Source organism: Eucyclogobius newberryi, unplaced genomic scaffold, assembly GCF_026437365.1.
Source record: "Eucyclogobius newberryi isolate DKJ021-1_F unplaced genomic scaffold, fEucNew1.0.hap1 SCAF_149, whole genome shotgun sequence".
NCBI lineage: Eukaryota > Metazoa > Chordata > Actinopteri > Gobiiformes > Gobiidae > Eucyclogobius > Eucyclogobius newberryi.
Window position 1 is genome coordinate 85001 of NW_027315778.1, and position 17500 is coordinate 102500.

At 51.0% G+C, this 17500-nt stretch overlaps 1 protein-coding gene across 1 annotated transcript in view; it reads left to right on the forward strand.

Annotated features, from left to right (window-relative positions):
- Window positions 1-17500, forward strand: part of hectd2 (HECT domain containing 2) — a 184946-nt gene that overhangs the window by 75424 nt on the left and 92022 nt on the right. Inside the window, exons 11-14 of the mRNA XM_072445444.1 lie at window positions 6789-6885; window positions 7086-7193; window positions 7828-7960; window positions 12824-12912. Of these exons, the coding sequence (XP_072301545.1) occupies window positions 6789-6885; window positions 7086-7193; window positions 7828-7960; window positions 12824-12912 (427 nt within the window). The remainder of the gene's footprint in view (window positions 1-6788; window positions 6886-7085; window positions 7194-7827; window positions 7961-12823; window positions 12913-17500) is intronic.

Below are 17500 nucleotides of genomic sequence, written 5' to 3' on the forward strand. Positions count from 1 at the left end.
CGAGGAGAGCGAGGAGAGCGGGGGGAGCGAGTGCTGAAGCACTGAATGTTCCCTTCGCACATACGCAGTTTGAGAAGTTATACCAAATGAGTCACGCCTGTGACCCTGGATGGCACCCAGAGGAAATATATTCCCCCGCCATCCATCACTCCGTTCTCTTTATCTTCTCGCGTGCGGTTCGTATTGCAAAGAACTTGACTTTTCAGTCGCTTGAATTCCTACTACCTAAGACCCGTTCCCCTTCACACCTCTGCTCTGGCCCATCAGCTCCCCACTTCACCTGGACTCACCCATCCCCCCAGCACACAGTCTCCCTGCCAACCACTGACTGTCTCAGCAGCACAGGTGAGGAGTGAGCTGAAGAGGATTAAAGTGAGGAAGGCAGCAGGACCTGACGGCATCAGCCCCAGGCTCCTTAAGTCCTGCAGATGAACTGTGTGGAGTTATGGAGCATGTCTTCAACATGAGCCTGAAGCTGAGGGTGGTACCACAGGTCTGGAAGACCTCCTGTGTGGTACCTGTGCCCAAGACACCGTGCGCCAAAGACCTCAACAGCTTCAGGCCAGTGGCTCTCACGTTCCACCTGATGAAGACACTGGAGCGGCTGGTCCTGGACCACCTCCGCTCCACCGTGAGCCCAGCCATGGATCCGCTGCAGTTTGCATACCGGCCTGGCATCGGAGTGGAGGACGCCGTCATCTCCCTGCTGCACCGCTCTCTCTCTCACCTGGAAAAGCCTGGCAGCTCTGTGAGGATCCTGTTCTTCGATCTTTCCAGCGCCTTCAACACCATCAGCTCCTGAGGGACAAGCTGGAGACGGCTGGTGTGGAGTATGACCTGCAGAGTGGATCCTGGACTACCTCACAGACTGACCCCAGTTTGTGAGAGCACGGGACTGTGTGTCTGATCCTCGGACCTTCAGTGTGGGGGCGCCCCAGGGCACTGTCCTTGCGCCCTTTCTCTTCACCCTCTACACTGCAGACCTCAGACACGACACGGACAGCTGTGTCCTGCAGAAGTTCTCTGATGACTCTGCCATCATCGGACTCATCACGGACGACGATGACGCGGAGTACAGAGGACTGGAGCAGGACTTTGTGGAACCACCTCCTCATCAACGCGGGAAAGACCAAGGAGATGGTGGTGGACTTCGGCAGACGCCACTCCACTGCCCCCTCACCAGTGAACATCCAGGGACGGGACATTGAGAGAATGGACTCATACAAGTACCTGGGTGTTGATCTGAACCACAAACTGGACTGGACTCATAACACAGACGCACTGTACAGGAAGAGCCAGAGTAGGCTCTACCTCCTGAGGAGACTCAGGTCTTTTGGAGTGACAGGGCCACTCCTGAAGACCTTCTACGACTCTGTGGTGCATCAGCTCCTGTAGGTGTGGCCTGCTGGAGCAGCAGCATCACAGAGAGGGAGAGGAAGAAGCTGGACAAAGTCATCAAGAAGTCCAGCTCTGTCCTGGGCTGCACTCTGGACTCGGTGCAGGAGGTGGGGGACAGAAGGGTCCTGGCTAAATTCACATCTATGCTTGACCATGAGTCTCACCCCCTGCAGGACACTCTGTCCCCTGCAGGACACTCTGTCCGCTCAGTGACAGACTGATCCACCCTCGCTGTGTGAAGGAAAGGTTTCGCAGATCTTTCCTTATTGCTGCTGTCAGACTCTACAACAAACACTGTAGCCCTGAACATGTGCAATACTGATGTAACCATGTGCAATACCTGTAAATAAGAGTGTTCTATTTTGTTTTTATTCGGTTTACTTACCTGCTAATAGTATTGCCTAGTCTTGTGCTAGTTCTTTTTACTTTATTTTTTATTTTATTCTATTATCATTATTTTATTATTATTATTATCTGATTTTTATCTTTATTTTGTATTTTTATTATCTATTTTATTTTATTTCCCCCCCTCCATTCCCTATTAAGATAGGAGAGGAGTTTTGTTAATAAGAGTTTTTTGTTTTGTTCACAAGAGTTCTATTAAGAGTGTGTTTTTAAAACTTCCTATAATCTGTCCTTTCCTCCTGTTTCTACTGCAGTGCAACAACCACATTTCCCCTTGTGTGGATATTAAAGTTTTATCTTATCTTACCTTGTGGTTGGAGCAGCGGATTTTGCCCTCCGAGGACTGCGACAATTTATATTTCGCTGGGAGATTTACAGGTGTTTTGAAAACTGCTAACTGTGTTACGTTGTGGTGGATTGTTGGTGAAGGCAGGCGTACGCGCACCCTCTACCACGCCACATAACGTTGTCTGATCACATCTGTGCTATCGCTAACGGTGTTAGTAGTTTTGTTTTCGCCTTGTTTCTGGGGAGGGCCGCGTTCGCGCACCCTCTCCCGGTCACATTACGTTTCTGACCTACTGTTTCTATCACAGCTGTGCTATTGAGCTAACAGTGTTAGTCATTTTTGTTTTCCTGATTGGTGAAGGCGGCGTTTGCGCACCGTCTCCCGTTATTTCAGCCATTTCAGTGATTATTTTGCCATCTTCGACAGGCTGTACTATTGCTAACGGTGTTAGTCATTTTGGTTTGTGCGTTTTTTCTCTTTGGTGAAGGCCGCGTTCGCGCACCATCTCCCGCAGTCGCGTTACGTTTCTGATCAGCTGTTTCTGATCACAGCTGTGTTATTGAGCTAACGGTGTTAGTCATTTTCGTTTTGCGTTTTCTTGATTGGTGAAGGCCGCGTTCGCGTACCCTCTCCCGTCATTTCAGGTGCCGTCTTCGACAGACTGTACTATTGCTAACGGTGTTAGCGGTTGTTTGGTTGGTCTTCAAGCGTTAGCTGTACACAAGTTTAGTTTTGTCTTTCTCTCCGGGGTTTAGGGCCGCGTGGTTGCGCCCCTACCTTAGTTTATTTGCCCTAAATTGGTGACGGCAGCGTTCACGCGCCTGCTCCCAGTGTTGGCTTTTGTACCGGCTTGATACTGCCTGTTATTTCCTGGTGTTTTCATTATTGTGTGGCCCTAATTGGTGACGGCAGTGTTCGCGCACCCGCTCCCAGTTTTGGCTTCTGTACTGACTGGGTACTGCTTGGTAGTTACCGGTGTTTCCACTACCATGTGGCCCTAATTGGTGACGGCAGCGTGCGCGCACCTGCTCCTGGTTCTGGCCTCTGTATACGCTGAATTTGGTGCCAGATCATGGATGGCTCCCATTCTTGCATGAGCTGTGGGTCGGCACTTCATGTTGATGATGGTCATGACCTTTGCCCAACGTGCCTTGGCCCTGACCACCTGAGGGAGGCGCTTTCGGATGACCCATGCATGAACTGCAGTTATATGCCACAGGCTGTTAGAGTGTCGAGCTTGGCAGAGTTGACCTTGACAGGTGACAATGACCTCTGGCTGAGAGCCCCCTCCCAGACGCTCAAAACGCCTCTCTGAGCCCGCAGGCACTGGCGGTCCTGCAAAAAAGAAGGCCAAGTCAGATTGAGGCCTGACTTCCAGAGTGGAGCAGCTATCTGCTGAATTAGAAGCGATGAAGTCCATGTTGCAGGCTCATTGCGTGGATTCCCCTGCTTCTGAGGCTGGATTTCCTTACCGATGCCTGCTCTTGCTACGGAGGAGGATGTTCTCTCTCTGTGGCAGCATCTGCCTCTCATTTCATGATGAGGAGGGGGCACCTGGTTCTTGGGATGGTTCTTATGACTCTGCTCGAAGTTTTAGTGGCTCAGGCGATAGCCCCATGCAGGATGTCCTGCGTGAAGCCCTGGGGCTTCTTCAGGTGGAGATTCCGCAGCCTGAGCAGCCCGGCTCTGCCAGTGCTTTTTTCAGGCGGGGACGTGCTCAACAGTTTCCACCTGGACGCCACACGGCACCGAAGGCGAGCGCTTCGGGTGACGTGGCAGTGCTTGCGTGCACTGGCCCCATGGAGGGACAGGCAGTACTTGGCCAGAGGGGTCCCCATGGGCTTGGTGGTGTGTCGCAGGGAAGTGGTTACCACCGACTCCTGCACCACAGGATGGTGTGCAGTGTGGCAGCACAGGATGGTTCAAGGGATGTGGTCTCAGAGGGGTTGCTTGGATCACATCAATGTTTTAGAACTGCGTGCTGTTCATCTGGCTCTCAGGTATTTCCTGCCACACCTGAGAGGGAAACATACTCTGGTTCGGTCGGACAACACCTCCACGGTTTATCACATCAACCATCAGGATGGTGTCGAATCGGCTCGGCTCCTCGAGGTGTCTCGCAATCTGTTGAGATGGGCTGCGCCTCGTCTGTCCACACTGAGAGCTGTGTATCTAACGGGAGAAAGCAATTCCGTGGCAGACTTTGTTTCACGGCAGCAATCCCTTTCGGGAGAGTGGTCCCTCCACCTCGAGGTGGTGCACACAATTTGGGGCCTTTTTGGTCAGGCGCAAGTAGATTTGTTTGCCTCAGAAGAGTCAACCCACTGCCCACTATGGTTCTCCCTCGCAAGGGCGCCGGGCTCTTTAGGCCAGGATTCGCTGGCACACGCATGGCCTCAGGGCCTTCTGTACGCGTTTCCTCCTCTTCCTCCTCTTTTGACCCTACAGAGGGTTCTCCAAGAGGGTCACAGGCTATTGCTCTGGCGGTCAGTAGGGATGAAATAGAACGAAGGTTACATATGTAACTACGGTTCTATGAATCCCGGATGACCGCCAGAGGCGCTCTGTCACTCTGACCGATATTACCTCTGGGGTGCCATCCAGGGTCACAGGTGTGACTCATTTGGTATAACTACTCGAACTGCGTATGTGTGAGGGGAACATTCAGTGCTTCAGCACCGCCCTCTGGCGGTCATCCGGGATTCATAGAACCGTAGTTACATATGTAACATATGTATGTAACTTTCGTTTTATTTGCTGAAAGCGCCTTAATCAGGAAAATGTCAAAAACAGACGTTTGTGGCGTTTTAACCAGAACAAAACTTTCCCCTCCTGAAAATCACAACATGAATATTTAGTTTGTGAAAAATATGAGCCAGATTTGTGTTTGTGAAGATTTAAGCTCATCTGTTCTTCATCTGTTCTTCATCTGTTCTAGTTTAACACCGGCTGTTTGTGGCAGCTCCAGACTGTGACCCACTCTGAGAGCTGCAGGGAGAGGGCTGCAGGGAGAGGGCTGTGGAGAGAGGGCTGCAGGGAGAGGGCTGCAGGGAGAGGGCTGCAGGGAGAGGGCTGTGGAGAGAGGGCTGTGGAGAGAGGGCTGCAGGGAGAGGGCTGCAGGGAGAGGGCTGCAGGGAGAGGGCTGCGGAGAGAGGGCTGTGGAGAGAGGGCTGCAGGGAGAGGGCTGCAGGGAGAGGGCTGTGGAGAGAGGGCTGTGGAGAGAGGGCTGCAGGGAGAGGGCTGCAGGGAGAGGGCTGCGGGGAGAGGGCTGCGGGGAGAGGGCTGTGGAGAGAGGGCTGTGGAGAGAGGGCTGTGGAGAGAGGGCTGCAGGGAGAGGGCTGCGGGGAGAGGGCTGCGGGGAGAGGGCTGTGGAGAGAGGGCTGTGGAGAGAGGGCTGTGGAGAGAGGGCTGCAGGGAGAGGGCTGCAGGGAGAGGGCTGCAGGGAGAGGGCTGTGGAGAGAGGGCTGTGGAGAGAGGGCTGCAGGGAGAGGGCTGCAGGGAGAGGGCTGCGGGGAGAGGGCTGTGGAGAGAGGGCTGTGGAGAGAGGGCTGCAGGGAGAGGGCTGCAGGGAGAGGGCTGCAGGGAGAGGGCTGTGGAGAGAGGGCTGCAGGGAGAGGGCTGCAGGGAGAGGGCTGCAGGGAGAGGGCTGCAGGGAGAGGGCTGCAGGGAGAGGGCTGTGGAGAGAGGGCTGTGGAGAGAGGGCTGCAGGGAGAGGGCTGCAGGGAGAGGGCTGCAGGGAGAGGGCTGCAGGGAGAGGGCTGTGGAGAGAGGGCTGTGGAGAGAGGGCTGCAGGGAGAGGGCTGCAGGGAGAGGGCTGCAGGGAGAGGGCTGCAGGGAGAGGGCTGCAGGGAGAGGGCTGTGGAGAGAGGGCTGACACAATACTTCCTGGAGAAATGTTTAGTCTGAAACTATAGTACTCTGGGCCTGGACCAATCACAGTACAGCATTATGTTTGGTGATGGTCAGAGTTGGTGGAGGTCAGAGTTGGTGGTGGTCAGAGTTGGTGGTGGTCAGAGTTGGTGGTGGTCAGAGTTGGTGGTGGTCAGTGTTGGTGGTGGTCAGTGTTGGTGGTGGTCAGAGTTGGTGGAGGTCAGAGTTGGTGGTGGTCAGAGTTGGTGGTGGTCAGTGTTGGTGGTGGTCAGTGTTGGTGGAGGTCAGAGTTGGTGGAGGTCAGAGTTGGTGGTGGTCAGAGTTGGTGGTGGTCAGAGTTGGTGGTGGTCAGTGTTGGTGGTGGTCAGTGTTGGTGGTGGTCAGAGTTGGTGGAGGTCAGAGTTGGTGGTGGTCAGAGTTGGTGGTGGTCAGTGTTGGTGGTGGTCAGAGTTGGTGGTGGTCAGAGTTGGTGGTGGTCAGTGTTGGTGGTGGTCAGTGTTGGTGGTGGTCAGTGTTGGTGGTGGTCAGAGTTGGTGGAGGTCAGAGTTGGTGGTGGTCAGAGTTGGTGGTGGTCAGTGTTGGTGGTGGTCAGAGTTGGTGGTGGTCAGTGTTGGTGGTGGTCAGTGTTGGTGGTGGTCAGAGTTGGTGGTGGTCAGTGTTGGTGGTGGTCAGAGTTGGTGGTGGTCAGGGGGCCGTTGGCAAAGGGTGATTCTTTATGTAAATATGGTCATTTTAATCCTCAAAAGAGTGAACATCTCTCCGTGTTACAAAGTCCCGATGGTCCAATCAGGAGTGTTCATAGTCCATAGTGTCCGTGTGTCCTCAGGTTCTCCTTCTGTCAGTTCCCGTTCATCCTGTCGGACGTGGTGAAGAAGGCCATCATCCAGAAGGACTCGGAGCAGCAGATGATCAGCCAGGCCAGGGTGAGGCGCTACACACTTTACCAGCATAGACACCGCCACCTTATTCCGTAGGTTTCCTTGGGCGCCGCTGTAATCCGCCTTCTGCTTGTATCATTGTACAAGGCATGAACAGACTTCCTGCTCGACAGGAAGTGCCGTCACAACACTACACGATGTCTGTGTCTGTCCTCTCTGACCGTTGTCCTAAACCTGTGTGACAGCAAAGCCTGGTGAGTAAAGTGTCCCGACGGCAGCGAGTGGACATGAACCTGCTCTTCCTCAACATCAAAGTGAGACGGGCTCAACTGCTCAGCGACTCCATGGAAGAGGTCAGTCCCCTGTCCGACTGACTGTGAGCACGACACTGAAACGAGCACGACACTGAAACCAGTGACGGTCAGTCCCCTGTCCGACTGACCGTCAGACTGACCGTGAGCACGACACTGAAACCTGAAACGAGTGACGGTCAGTCCCCTGTCCGACTGACAACTTTATTACAATTTGTGGGACTTTATTTCAGTCTCTGCAAAAAATAAAACACAACAGAGAAACAAATATCAGAATTAACTTAAAGAAAACACAAAAATCAACTTTATTGACCAAAAACAATCTTTGTATTTTACGTTTCGCTCGTAACTGCGATTTTAGCAGTAGATTTTACAAATATGATTATTTCTATTGTACATTGTTACTTTTGAAATACATTAGCACCAAGTGAACTGAAGGCTTCTAGAAAGAGAATATTTATGAAGAAAGAGTATTATTGATGAAAACCATAATCCGTTTATTCTTTTTTCCACATTTAGATTTAATAACGCTGCTGTCTTTGTGTTATATGATTATAATCCCAACCCAAACATCAGAGTACTTATACACGCACTACCTCAACATGCTCCTCCTTCAACATGGGCGTGTCCTGGTGCTTTGCGTCAGCTCTAAAAGCCCCGCCTCCTCTGGTTCTAGCTGACCAGGAAGAGGTGCGACCTGAAGAAGAAGCTGCGGGTGATGTTTGTGGGCGAGGCCGGCCTGGACATGGGGGGCCTGACCAAGGAGTGGTTCCTGCTGCTGGTGCGACAGATCTTCCACACCGACTACGGTAAATCTGCCAGGGAACAACATAGCATAGGCTAACACACAGGCTAGCATACAGGCTAACACACAGGCTAGCATACAGGCTAGCATACAGGCTAACACACAGGCTAACACACAGACTAGCATACAAGCTAACACACAGGCTAGCATACAGGCTAGCATACAGGCTAGCATACAGGCTAACACACAGGCTAACACACAGGCTAACACACAGGCTAGCATACATGCTAACACACAGGCTAACACACAGGCTAGCATACAGGCTAACACACAGGCTAGCATACAAGCTAACACACAGGCTAGCATACAAGCTAACACACAGGCTAGCATACAGGCTAGCATACAGGCTAACACACAGGCTAACACACAGACTAGCATACAAGCTAACACACAGGCTAGCATACAGGCTAGCATACAGGCTAACACACAGGCTAACACACAGGCTAACACACAGGCTAGCATACAGGCTAGCATGCAGGCTAGCATACAGGCTAACACACAGGCTAACACACAGGCTAACACACAGGCTAGCATGCAGGCTAGCATACAGGCTAACTCACTCTCTGTCTCTCCCTCACTCTCTCTGTCTCTCTCTCTGTTTCTCTCACGCTCCCCGTCTCTCTCTCTCTCGCTCTCTCTCTCTCTCCCTCACTCTCTCTTGCCTCTCTCTCTCTCTCACTCTGTATCTCACTCTCTCTCTCACTCTCTCTCCCTGTCTCTCTCTGTCTCTCATTCTCTATTGTCTCACTCTCTCTGTCTCTCCCTCACTCTGTCTCTCTCTGTCTCTCTCTTCCACACCGACTACGGTAAATCATCCAGGGAACGACTCTACGAGTGACAAATACTGTGTACTGTGCAAATACTGTGTACTGTGCAAATACTGTGTACTGTGCAAATACTGTGTTCTACTGTCTGCAGGAACTATTGTATTGTCATTCACAGCCCAGACACTTTTCCTGTTTAATACATGTTTAAATGAACTGAATTATTCATTATAAAACACATAATGAATATCCATCAATTGTCTTCACTGCAGGAGTTTCATGTCCCAGAGGATTCTTTCATCCTCTCTCTCTGTTTAAGCCGCATGTATCTTTATGTATCTTTATTCTGCTCCTGAACTCTGTGTGTGTTGCTAACGGCAACCACACCTAATTCTATAACAGAGCAAACTGCTAGAGTCTGTGTCATCATTGTGAATGAAGGAGCTTCTCTTAAAGCTCTAAATCAAACTGCTCTATGACCTCTGCACATGAGCTGAAATACATCATTTCATTCTGAAGTGAAAAATGTCAGAGTTAAGTTTTGAAGTGAAAAATGTCAGAGTTAAGTTTTTGAAAATAATAGCCCAGTCCTCATCTGCATTCTTCATTAAGCCAAGGTTGATTACTTTTACTTGTTTTATTTTTCTTTCTCCTCCTTGAAATATCTTCACATGAGACAATTCCATTCCAATCCATCTCCTTCAAGGCTTTTGCCAGATTTTGGCATTGACCTTTTGACCCCACATCATGAAACACAATGGAGGCAGATCAGATCTTTGAAAACATGCTTTCAGTTTCATTTGTAAGAAGTACATCTTCTGTTGTTTTAGATTGATTAGTTATTGGCTATTTCTGCCAAAACATTCACCTTAAATCCAGAGAAATCCCATTTGATGGAAAGTCAATCCTGTTCATATTGAAAAGCAGCGCGTCCAGTGCGAGGATCAGTGGTCATGAGCGGGCGCTCAGCACAGGCCTCACTCTTCACACACAGATCAGGCAGAAGATATCAGAGAGTAGTGCTTTAGAAACAGAGAGGAGCTGGATCCTGAGGCCTCTGGAGTCGTCTGCTGCTCTTAGAGAGCAAAATGCATCTTTATAATACAAACACATGTGACAGACACATTCATCCAGCGCCTGGAGGGCTCTGAAAAGGGCCTTATAATGACCTCTGACCAACCACTGACCTGCAGGACCCTTCTGCTGTGAGAAAGCACTGGCCAGAGAGAATCTACTATCATTCATTTCATTTGATGGACTCATCGGACTGCTGTGTATCTGATATATATATATATATATATTTATTTATTTTTTCACACCAATGATTGCGGGCCGGCCCTGCGAGGAGAGGGCCCTCCCTGACTTAGTGCCTTAACACGAGGAGCGAAGGTGGAGGAGGGTCAAAGGTCGGGGATGATTGATGGTTCATCTGCAGCAGATTTTCTACTCGTCAAATCAACAATTTTGCTCAGCTTGCGATTTTGGGTGTAACAAAAATGCATTGAATTAAACAGAAATTTGAGGCGCGCGGCGGAGGGACCGAGTGACTCCTGGAGAGCACAGTAAACGAGACCACAGTGGTACTTAATCAAGATGAAGGTTTCCAAAGTATTGTATAAGACATAATAATGCAGAATAGATGTGTAGCATCCTTGTGATGTATGATTGTGGGGCAGACTGAATGTAAAGGAGATGAACATGTGTGTGTTTGAGGGAAGAAGAGGTGGAGACCTTCTGGCACATGTGCAGCAGCACTAACCCACAGTTAGTGTGTGTGTCATGCACTACACTGTGTCATTACAGCCACTTTAACACAACACTGTGATATGAAAGAGTTCACACACTCTACTTTTTCCACGAATGTGTTACGATATTGACACATTTTACAAAAGAGTTACAGATATTGTGTGTGTGTGTGTGTGTCTGTGTGTGTCTGTGTGTGTGTGTGTGTGTGTGTGTGTGTGTCTGTGTGTCTGTGTGTGTGTGTGTGTGTGTGTGTGTGTCTGTGTGTGTGTGTGTGTGTGGTGTGTGTGTGTGTCTGTGTGTGTGTGTGTGTGTGTGTCTGTGTCTGTGTGTGTGTGTGTGTGTCTGTGTGTCTGTGTGTGTGTGTGTGTGTGTGTGTCTGTGTGTGTGTGTGTGTGTGGTGTGTGTGTGTGTCTGTGTGTGTGTGTGTGTGTCTGTGTGTGTGTGTGTGTCTGTGTGTGTGTGTCTGTGTGTGTGTGTGTGTGTGTGTCTGTCTGTGTGTGTGTGTGTGTGTGTCTGTGTGTGTGTGTGTGTGTGTGTGTGTGTGTGTGTCTGTGTCTGTGTGTGTGTGTGTGTGTGTGTGTGTCTGTGTGTGTGTGTGTGTGTGTCTGTGTGTGTGTGTGTCTGTCTGTGTGTGTGTGTGTGTGTGTGTATGTGTGTGTGTGTGTCTGTGTGTGTGTGTGTGTGTGTCTGTCTGTGTGTGTGTGTGTGTGTCTGTGTGTGTGTGTGTCTGTGTGTGTGTGGTGTGTGTGTGTGTGTCTGTGTGTGTGTGTGTGTGTGTCTGTGTCTGTGTGTGTGTGTCTGTGTGTGTGTGTGTGTCTGTGTGTGTGTGTCTGTGTGTGTGTGTGTCTGTGTGTGTGTGTCTGTGTGTGTGTGTCTGTGTGTGTGTGTCTGTGTGTGTGTGTGTGTGTGTCTGTGTGTGTGTGTGTGTGTGTGTGTGTGTGTGTGTCTGTGTCTGTGTGTGTGTGTGTCTGTCTGTGTGTGTGTGTCTGTGTGTGTGTCTGTGTGTCTGTGTGTGTGTGTCTGTGTGTGTGTGTCTGTGTGTGTGTGTCTGTGTGTGTGTGTCTGTGTGTGTGTCTGTGTGTGTGTGTATGTGTGTGTGTGTCTGTGTGTGTGTGTCTGTGTGTGTGTCTGTGTGTGTGTGTGTCTGTGTGTGTGTGTCTGTGTGTGTGTGTCTGTGTGTGTGTGTCTGTGTGTCTTTGTGTGTGTGTCTGTGTGTGTGTGTCTGTGTGTGTGTCTGTGTGTGTGTGTCTGTGTGTGTGTGTCTGTGTGTGTGTCTGTGTGTGTGTGTCTGTGTGTGTGTGTCTGTGTGTGTGTCTGTGTGTGTGTGTCTGTGTGTGTGTTGGCTCTTTCCATTGCCTCTCCATATTTCCACCTCCGTCTGTGTTTCTTGGGTCAGAACGTGAGCTCAGAGCCACAGGCTGAATGAGGCTGTGTTCCCCTCTTCAGCAGGGCTAGCATACAGGCTAACACACAGGCTAGCATACAGGCTAACACACAGGCTAGCATACAGGCTAACACACAGGCTAGCATACAGGCTAACACACAGGCTAGCATACAGGCTAACACACAGGCTAGCACACAGGCTAGTACACAGGCTAGCATACAGGCTAACACACAGGCTAGCATACAGGCTAACACACAGGCTAACACACAGGCTAACATACAGGCTAACACACAGGCTAGCACACAGGCTAGCACACAGGCTAGCATACAGGCTAACACATAGGCTAGCATACAGGCTAACACACAGGCTAGCACACAGGCTAACACACAGGCTAGCATACAGGCTAACACACAGGCTAGCATACAGGCTAACACACAGGCTAGCACACAGGCTAGTACACAGGCTAGCATACAGGCTAACACACAGGCTAGCATACAGGCTAACACACAGGCTAGCACACAGGCTAACATACAGGCTAACACACAGGCTAGCACACAGGCTAGCACACAGGCTAGCATACAGGCTAACACATAGGCTAGCATACAGGCTAACACACAGGCTAGCACACAGGCTAGCACACAGGCTAGCATACAGGCTAACACACAGGCTAGCATACAGGCTAACTCACTCTGTCCCTCACTCTCTCTCTCTCTCTCTCTCTCTCTCCTTTTCTCTCCCTGAACATGCAGGTGTTCAAAAGAGTGTGTGATGTGTTGTCATGGTTACCGCCTGTATCATTTCATGTTCCTCTTTGATGTGAGGATCAAACCCTAATGTCTTATCTTTAGTTTAAGTGTTTTTTTTTAACACATATATAATATATAATAATATATATTAATATTGACTTTTCATTGGACATATGTTGTTATTATGACGTCAGTATTTCAGTGTTTACATGGTCTTGTCTCCACAGGTATGTTCACCTACATGAAGGACTCGCGCTGCCATTGGTTCAGCAGCTGGAAGTGTGACAACTATTCTGAGTTCCAATTGGTCGGAACTGTATCCTTCATTACAGCAGTGCTGGTCAGTGTTGGTCAGTGCTTGTCAGTGCTGGTCAGTGCTGGTCAGTGCTGGTCAGTGTTGGTCAGTGTTGGTCAGTGCTGGTCAGTGTTGGTCAGTGTTGGTCAGTGCTGGTCAGTGTTGGTCAGTGTTGGTCAGTGTTGGTCAGTGCTGGTCAGTGTTGGTCAGTGTTGGTCAGTGTTGGTCAGTGCTGGTCAGTGTTGGTCAGTGCTGGTCAGTGCTGGTCAGTGTTGGTCAGTGTTGGTCAGTGCTTGTCAGTGCTTGTCAGTGCTGGTCAGTGTTGGTCAGTGTTGGTCAGTGCTGGTCAGTGTTGGTCAGTGTTGGTCAGTGCTGGTCAGTGTTGGTCAGTGCTGGTCAGTGCTGGTCAGTGTTGGTCAGTGCTGGTCAGTGTTGGTCAGTGTTGGTCAGTGCTGGTCATTGTTGGTCAGTGTTGGTCATTGCTCCTCTGTGCAGCACACACTCATGAAGGAGCGTCACTCCTCACACTCTGGTCCCGGTCACTCACTGGACAGTGGTCAGCTGCTCAGCAGCTGCTGCTCATACTCTTCTTCTTTGTTTAGAGCGTGTATTTACTGCCACCTACTGGAAGTGTAGATGTCTGTACTCTAACTACTGACCCCACATACTGACGAGCGTCAGGTGTTAGCGCTAGCATGTGGAGCGTCAGGTGTTAGCGCTAGCATGTGGAGCGTCACGTGTTAGCGCTAGCATGTGGAGCGTCAGGCGTTAGCGCTAGAATGTGGAGCGTCAGGTGTTAGTGCTAACACGTGGATCGTCAGGTGTTAGCGCTAGCATGTGGAGCGTCAGGTGTTAGCGCTAGCATGGGGAGCGTCAGGTGTTAGCGCTAGCATGTGGAGCGTCAGGTGTTAGATCTAGCATGCGGAGCGCCAGGTGTTAATGCTAGCATGTGGAGCGTCAGGTGATAGCGCTAGCATGTGGAGCGTCAGGTGTTAGCGCTAGCACGTGGAGCGTCAGGTGTTAGCACTAGCACGTGGAGCGTCAGGTGTTAGCTCTAGCATGTGGAGCGACAGGTATAGCGCTAGCATGTGGAGCGTCCGGTGTTAGCATGTGGAGCGTCAGGTGCTAGCACTAACACCTAACACTAGCATGTGGAGTGTCAGGTGTTAGCACTAGCACGTGGAGCGTCAGGTGTTAGCTCTAGCATGTGGAGCATCAGGTATAGCGCTAGCGTGTGGAGCGTCCGGTTTTAGCATGTGGAGCGTCAGGTGCTAGCGCTAACACCAAACACTAGCATGTGGAGCGTCCGGTGTTAGCATGTGGAGCGTCAGGTGCTAGCGCTAACACCTAACACTAGCATGTGGAGCGTCAGGTGTTAGTGCTAGCACGTGGAGCGTCAGGTGTTAGCGCTAGCATGTGGAGCGTCAGGTGTTAGCGCTAGCATGTGGAGCGTCAGGTGTTAGCGCTAGCATGTGGAGCGTCCGGTGTTAGCACTAGCATGTGGAGCGTCAGGTGTTAGCGCTAGCATGTGGAGCGTCAGGTGTTAGTGCTAGCACGTGGAGCGTCAGGTGTTAGCGCTAGCATGTGGAGCGTCAGGTGTTAGCGCTAGCATGTGGAGCGTCAGGTGCTAGCGCTAACACCTAACACTAGCATGTGGAGCGTCAGGTGTTAGTGCTAGCACGTGGAGCGTCAGGTGTTAGCGCTAGCATGTGGAGCGTCAGGTGTTAGCGCTAGCATGTGGAGCGTCAGGTGTTAGCGCTAGCATGTGGAGCGTCCGGTGTTAGCACTAGCACGTGGAGCGTGGAGGTTGATGGGAGAAGTAGAGTCATAGCAACACAATGGCAGATGTTGTTGTCGTTTAAACTGAGCTGGAGGTCAGATTAAACGAGGTCAGGTGGACTTCACTGTTGGACCGTCAGAGGTCAGAGGTCAGATATGTCCTGGTTTATCATTCATATTTCAATTCAATTTATTTTGTAATGCCCAAAATCACAATGTTCCAGCGTCCTGTGTCCTTAGACACATGTCCCATTGTCCCCTGTCCTTAGACAAATGTCCCAGTGTCCCCTGTCCTTAGACAAATGTCCCAGTGTCCCCTGTCCTTAGACAAGTGTCCCAGTGTCCTCTGTCCTTAGACACATGTCCCAGTGTCCCCTGTCCTTAGACAAATGTCCCAGTGTCTCCTGTCCTTAGACAAATGTCCCAGTGTCCCCTGTCCTTAGACAAGTGTCCCAGTGCCCTCTGTCCTTTGACACATGTCCCAGTGTCCCCTGTCCTTAGACACATGTCCCAGTGCCCTCTGTCCTTAGACACATGTCCCAGTGCCTTCTGTCCTTAGACACATGTCCCAGTGTCCCCTGTCCTTAGACACATGTCCCAGTGCCCTCTGTCCTTAGACAAATGTCCCAGTGTCCTTTGTCCTTAGACACATGTCCCAGTGTCCCCTGTCCTTAGACAAATGTCCCAGTGTCCTCTGTCCTTAGACAAATGTCCCAGTGTCCCCTGTCCTTAGACAAATGTCCCAATGCCCTCTGTCCTTAGACAAATGTCCCAGTGTCCTCTGTCCTTAGACACATGTCCCAGTGTCCCCTGTCCTTAGACAAATGTCCCAGTGTCCTCTGTCCTTAGACACATGTCCCAGTGCCCTCTGTCCTTAGACACATGTCCCAGTGTCCCCTGTCCTTAGACACATGTCCCAGTGCCCTCTGTCCTTAGACAAATGTCCCAGTGTCCTCTGTCCTTAGACACATGTCCCAGTGCCCTCTGTCCTTAGACACATGTCCCAGTGTCCCCTGTCCTTAGACACATGTCCCAGTGCCCTCTGTCCTTAGACAAATGTCCCAGTGTCCCCTGTCCTTAGACAAATGTCCCAGTGTCCCCTGTCCTTAGACACATGTCCCAGTGCCCTCTGTCCTTAGACACATGTCCCAGTGTCCCCTGTCCTTAGACACATGTCCCAGTGCCCTCTGTCCTTAGACACATGTCCCAGTGTCCTCTGTCCTTAGACACATGTCCCAGTGTCCCCTGTCCTTAGACACATGTCCCAGTGCCCTCTGTCCTTAGACAAATGTCCCAGTGTCCTCTGTCCTTAGACAAATGTCCCAGTGTCCTCTGTCCTTGGACACATGTCCCAGTGTCCTCTGTCCTTAGACAAATGTCCCAGTGTCCTCTGTCCTTAGACACATGTCCCAGTGTCCCCTGTCCTTAGACACATGTCCCAGTGCCCTCTGTCCTTAGACAAATGTCCCAGTGTCCTCTGTCCTTAGACAAATGTCCCAGTGTCCTCTGTCCTTGGACACATGTCCCAGTGTCCTCTGTCCTTAGACAAATGTCCCAGTGTCCTCTGTCCTTAGACACATGTCCCAGTGTCCCCTGTCCTTAGACACATGTCCCAGTGTCCCCTGTCCTTAGACAAATGTCCCAGTGTCCCCTGTCCTTAGACAAATGTCCCAATGCCCTCTGTCCTTAGACAAATGTCCCAGTGTCCTCTGTCCTTAGACACATGTCCCAGTGTCCCCTGTCCTTAGACACATGTCCCAGTGTCCCCTGTCCTTAGACACATGTCCCAGTGTCCCCTGTCCTTAGACAAATGTCCCAGTGTCCTCTGTCCTTAGACACATGTCCCAGTGCCCTCTGTCCTTAGACACATGTCCCAGTGTCCCCTGTCCTTAGACACATGTCCCAGTGTCCCCTGTCCTTAGACAAATGTCCCAGTGTCCTCTGTCCTTAGACACATGTCCCAGTGCCCTCTGTCCTTAGACACATGTCCCAGTGTCCCCTGTCCTTAGACACATGTCCCAGTGCCCTCTGTCCTTAGACACATGTCCCAGTGTCCCCTGTCCTTAGACACATGTCCCAGTGCCCTCTGTCCTTAGACACATGTCCCAGTGTCCCCTGTCCTTAGACACATGTCCCAGTGTCCTCTGTCCTTAGACACATGTCCCAGTGTCCCCTGTCCTTAGACACATGTCCCAGTGTCCTCTGTCCTTAGACACATGTCCCAGTGTCCTCTGTCCTTAGACACATGTCCCAGTGTCCTCTGTCCTTAGACACATGTCCCAGTGTCCTCTGTCCTTAGACACATGTCCCAGTGTCCCCTGTCCTTAGACACATGTCCCAGTGTCCCCTGTCCTTAGACAAATGTCCCAGTGTCCCCTGTCCTTAGACACATGTCCCAGTGTCCCCTGTCCTTAGACACATGTCCCAGTGTCCCCTGTCCTTAGACACATGTCCCAGTGTCCCCTGTCCTTAGACACATGTCCCAGTGTCCTCTGTCCTTAGACACATGTCCCAGTGTCCCCTGTCCTTAGACACATGTCCCAGTGTCCCCTGTCCTTAGACAAATGTCCCAGTGTCCCCTGTCCTTAGACACATGTCCCAGTGTCCTCTGTCCTTAGACACATGTCCCAGTGTCCCCTGTCCTTAGACACATGTCCCAGTGTCCCCTGTCCTTAGACACATGTCCCAGTGTCCTCTGTCCTTAGACACATGTCCCAGTGTCCCCTGTCCTTAGACACATGTCCCAGTGTCCCCTGTCCTTAGACACATGTCCCAGTGTCCTCTGTCCTTAGACACATGTCCCAGTGTCCCCTGTCCTTAGACACATGTC